The 4,071-nt window shown below is 36.8% G+C and overlaps 1 protein-coding gene across 2 annotated transcripts; it reads right to left on the minus strand.

Moving 5' to 3' along the window:
- Window positions 1-3,281, minus strand: LOC132551774 (uncharacterized). 2 transcript variants are annotated; one of them, XM_060215917.1, is made up of 4 exons: window positions 3,133-3,281; window positions 2,186-2,323; window positions 1,849-1,949; window positions 1-1,177 (listed from the first exon to the last, which is right to left on the minus strand). In XM_060215917.1, coding segments are annotated over exons 2-4 (873 nt in total). In that variant the 5' UTR covers window positions 2,188-2,323; window positions 3,133-3,281; the 3' UTR covers window positions 1-407. The 2 variants fall into 2 exon arrangements, with proteins under 2 accessions (XP_060071900.1, XP_060071899.1); XM_060215916.1 differs by lacking the exon at window positions 2,186-2,323.
- Between the last annotated feature and the right edge of the window lie 790 nt (window positions 3,282-4,071).

Below are 4,071 nucleotides of genomic sequence, written 5' to 3' on the forward strand. Positions count from 1 at the left end.
TTCTATTTTATTGTTTTATTGCTGTCGATCAATACATATTGTACGGGTATTTTAGGATATCTGTTTAACAAATAGTTATTTTAAATCTAAGTTCGTACAAAAGACACAAACGTGAATAGCACCTTTCACTTCAATTTAAGAGTTTATAAAACTCTGCTACCAGCATAGAAATAATCAATAAAGTTATGTCAGATGATATCTTTCAACATCTCCTTGAACTCTTCAGTTGTGTGAGAGAATTTGTCATCTATACCCTTTAGGTATCCGTTTTTACCTACCTACCATCATTACCGTAATTAACAAAGTTAACATCACAAATATGGACTGATTGGTATTCACTCCTCCCGCAGTAGTTTAAAATATATTATTGTTTAATTTTCTTATCTACTTACAATTTCACAAATATTTCAGGTAGTTGAACAGAAGATATCTTGGAAAAAGCTCATAGACATTTGCGCGCATGCGTGGCTGTCTTTCAAAATCCGGAAGTTTAGTCCATCGTTGGTTTCCCAGGACACTATATTTAATTTATCACCGACATTTGATTCCCTTAGGAGGGATATCTCGAGTTCCTTTATCCCATGTTCCAACGTTTTCTCTGTGATGTTTTTAAATTTCTTATGAAGTACACCAAAACTAACTGTATCTGAACAGTACCGGACGTAATTTGACCAATTAGTGTGAAAGTAAGAGTCACATTCACGTGGGTACACAATGACGTCATGCTGATAACACTGATCGATTTTCGCTTCGAGTAAATCTTTCATTTTCAACGCAGTTCCGCTTAAACAAGTGTTGTGAAGGTATTTACGGCGCCACCAATCAGGAAATGGAGTTGGCTTTCGCGTCGTGGAGTTAACCAAAACTGATTGTACTTTACACACGGCGTACGGTTCCGTATCCATGTGCGCAAGAGAACTAGTTAACAGGAAGGACGAACGCCCTACGAAGTCCAGGTGAATAGTGACAGACAAAGGAAACTTCGGTGTAAATTCGTCATATAACTGTCGTTCAATGGAAAGATTTGCCGTTGCTATGAAAAAGAAGTTATCCATCAGCAGCTGATTAAAATCGGCAAAGGAACCCTCTGGTCGCTCGGCAGCAGGCATTGGCCAAAAACTGAAGGCACGCGTCGACTCGAACAGATGAAGAAGGCTCCATGGGGTGACCTTTGAACCTGTTGTAAAAATCATCAGCCATGCAGTCATTATAAAGAGAATGTTTATGCAATTTACAAATTATCCAAAGAAGACGCAGACAAGACACCAGGACAATAGGATTAATAAGACGCAGTCAAGACACCAGGACAATAGGATTAATAAGACGCAGACAAGACACCAGGACAATAGGATTAATAAGACGCAGACAAGACACCAGGACAATAGGATTAATAAGACGCAGACAAGACACCAGGACAATAGGATTAATAAGACGCAGTCAAGACACCAGGACAATAGGATTAATAAGACGCAGACAAGACACCAGGACAATAGGATTAATAAGACGCAGTCAAGACACCAGGACAATAGGATTAATAAGACGCAGACAAGTCGTTTTAAATGAAAGCTCTGAAGCGCTCATGTTTTATACATTATACAATATACCACGTCTTTTTTTAAATCTTCAATTATAGATATGCAAGATGATAAAAGTAGCATGTCATATCGGCATCATTCGGCACCTCCCCGTGTAAGAGACGGAAAGATACGAAGGTTTCGGAGTCTCAAACTGGAAATAATGTGACCAGAAATTCATATTTCAAACGCAAATGAAGTCCGCAATAGTTCATCTATAAACCAGTAGTTTTTCTTTTTTGAAATATAAGCCCATCGATGCCAAAAAAATTACCTCTCGCCTCAAAAGCCTCGTAGGGCAGACCTCCGGGGATGGTGACTCGGATGGAGGTGGGTGACAAAAACTCGCGCTGGTAGCTCAGCTGACGCGCAATCCTGTTAAAAGACACATATAAAGTTTAAACGACATACATTCCGTCACCATTGTTATGTGCCTGATTTCAGACTTAAGATTAATTGATTAGATAAATCAAAATGTTTCATCTTATAAATATAGCTGAATGAAAGAAATTAAAAGATTTTAATTATGAAAGATTATGATAAGATGTTGGTGTATCTGTGGTTTAAAGCTAATGATATTAACATGATATTAATGGTAACAAACTACGTACATACAGAACTTATAAGTTTGAGCCAGCCGCCAATTATATCATGTGTGTTCACACTAAATATAAGCAAAAAAATCCATTCTGGATGTGTTTTTTTGCCTCTTGATGTAGAACAAGGCTGGCATGCCCGACCAGTGATTCCTGTTAACAACAGATTATGTAAATTACGTAATGCTGATGTAGAAAATGAGTGTTTTAATGGATTGTGTATATTATGAAGATCTCCGATCTGTAAATTTATCTAAATCAAGTAAACTGTGTGAATATTTTGATTACATGGACAAGTTTGAACAATTCAGATATATATCAGCGGAGCAACATATACAGAAAACTTTAGCAAAGCAACTAAGACTTATGTGGAGGAGAAAAAATATGTTCATTAAATAGTAGTTCTTGAGTGGTGTACGTTCAGTCTTGGATTATTACAATTATTGTTGGTACTTATTGAAGGTATAGGCGTTATGTATGTCATATTTTACTATGTAACAAAGTGTTTAGTAAGCCATTTTGACCGGACATTTTTTATGATGCATTCTGACCCACATTTGCTTTGTCATCAAAGTTTTACGATAATGCAAATGGATACGTGTTTAACATCTAAATAAGGCATTTTTGACTTGTGTGTTTGTGTGTGTGTGTGTGGGTGTGTGTGTGTGTGTGTGTGTGTGTGAGGGTAGGTGTGCGTGTGTTTTTTCTATATAAAAATGTTAACTAATCACTCCAAGTCGTATGAAGATATTGCCATTTGATGTTCATGCGAAAGAAATAAAAGAAAACAATAACAATAATTTTTAAAGATCAAGAATACAAAGACTTGCCGCTCCGTTGATCTCTATTCCGCATCTAAATATTCTCACCGGAAATACTTCCCAGACGTGACCTCACTACAGTTAGTATCACCCGGCACTCATGCATTGTGAGGTAATTTTATATATCCACAATATAAATACCTGGGAAACCCGCGCCTTAATGCTGATGCTGTACGGGAACCCATCATCGATCTCCCTCCAATTAAGCTTTCTAGTCCTGTAGTCCGCCCAGTTTGGAGCTAGCTGGTATCTTCATACTGATTACTTTAGATAACAGGAAGACTGGTGCATGGGAGATAACTCGTACGACTGTAACAAAGGTGTGTTCGATACCGCTATAAATAGTACTTCACTATCATTGAACGGAATCACTTGAACTTATTATTCACGAATAAATTTTTTTTACAAAAGTATGAAGCAAATCGGTTAAAAAAGTGTCCCCATTTTAAGGATGCTTCTTTGGCTCCAAACATTTATTTTTTCATGTACATATATCAATTGGTAAGTCCATGTACATCATTATTTGAAGATTGAAATTCGCTAATCACAGACCAACTCGCCCGTCGTTTTTTACGATGAATAAGATAATTTCTGTTTCGTGTTTCGTCTTCTTTCAGTTTTTCGTCAAAGGAAACGAACGCGTGAGCTGTGTTTTATTACATTCTCAGTATTTAGGTCATCTGAGACAACATTCTTTTGTCCAGGTTCATGCGTCCGTAAACTTTTTAAACATTTTGGATTTTTTCTCGAAAACCCTTGAATCAATTTCAGTAAAATTTTGCAGAAACCTTCCCTGGCCAAAGATGAAAAGAAAATGAAAATGACTTATGCCTTTTTCCATCCCCACTGGGGACTAAGGGACGGAGCCTAAAGCGGTCACTGAATTGACTCAAATTTTAAAAATATTCTTAAAACTCAAATACGGTATAATTAAATTCTCTTCATGAACGGATACTTTACCGAAATTGTAAATTTCATGGCGTCAAGGTCTCACATTTCTCCCTGTGTAGGCGGTAAATTTTATGTCAGTTTATAGAAGAGCAATATGTCTAAGCCTAATTTATTCAATCTCAATTGGAA

Source organism: Ylistrum balloti, unplaced genomic scaffold (assembly GCF_031769215.1).
Source record: "Ylistrum balloti isolate Yb309-2 unplaced genomic scaffold, AGI_CSIRO_Ybal_v1 Utg370214, whole genome shotgun sequence".
Taxonomy (NCBI): Eukaryota; Metazoa; Mollusca; class Bivalvia; order Pectinida; family Pectinidae; genus Ylistrum; species Ylistrum balloti.

Coding starts and splice junctions, on each gene's coding strand:
- LOC132551774 (XM_060215916.1), bottom strand. CDS start 3,179: ATGATGGGTTCCCGTACAGCATCAGCATTAAGGCGCGGGTTTCCCAG. Junction 1,950..3,132: donor TTAAGGCGCGGGTTTCCCAG/GTATTTATATTG, acceptor GTCTTTTAACAG/GATTGCGCGTCAGCTGAGCT. Junction 1,178..1,848: donor CGAGGCTTTTGAGGCGAGAG/GTAATTTTTTTG, acceptor TTTTTACAACAG/GTTCAAAGGTCACCCCATGG.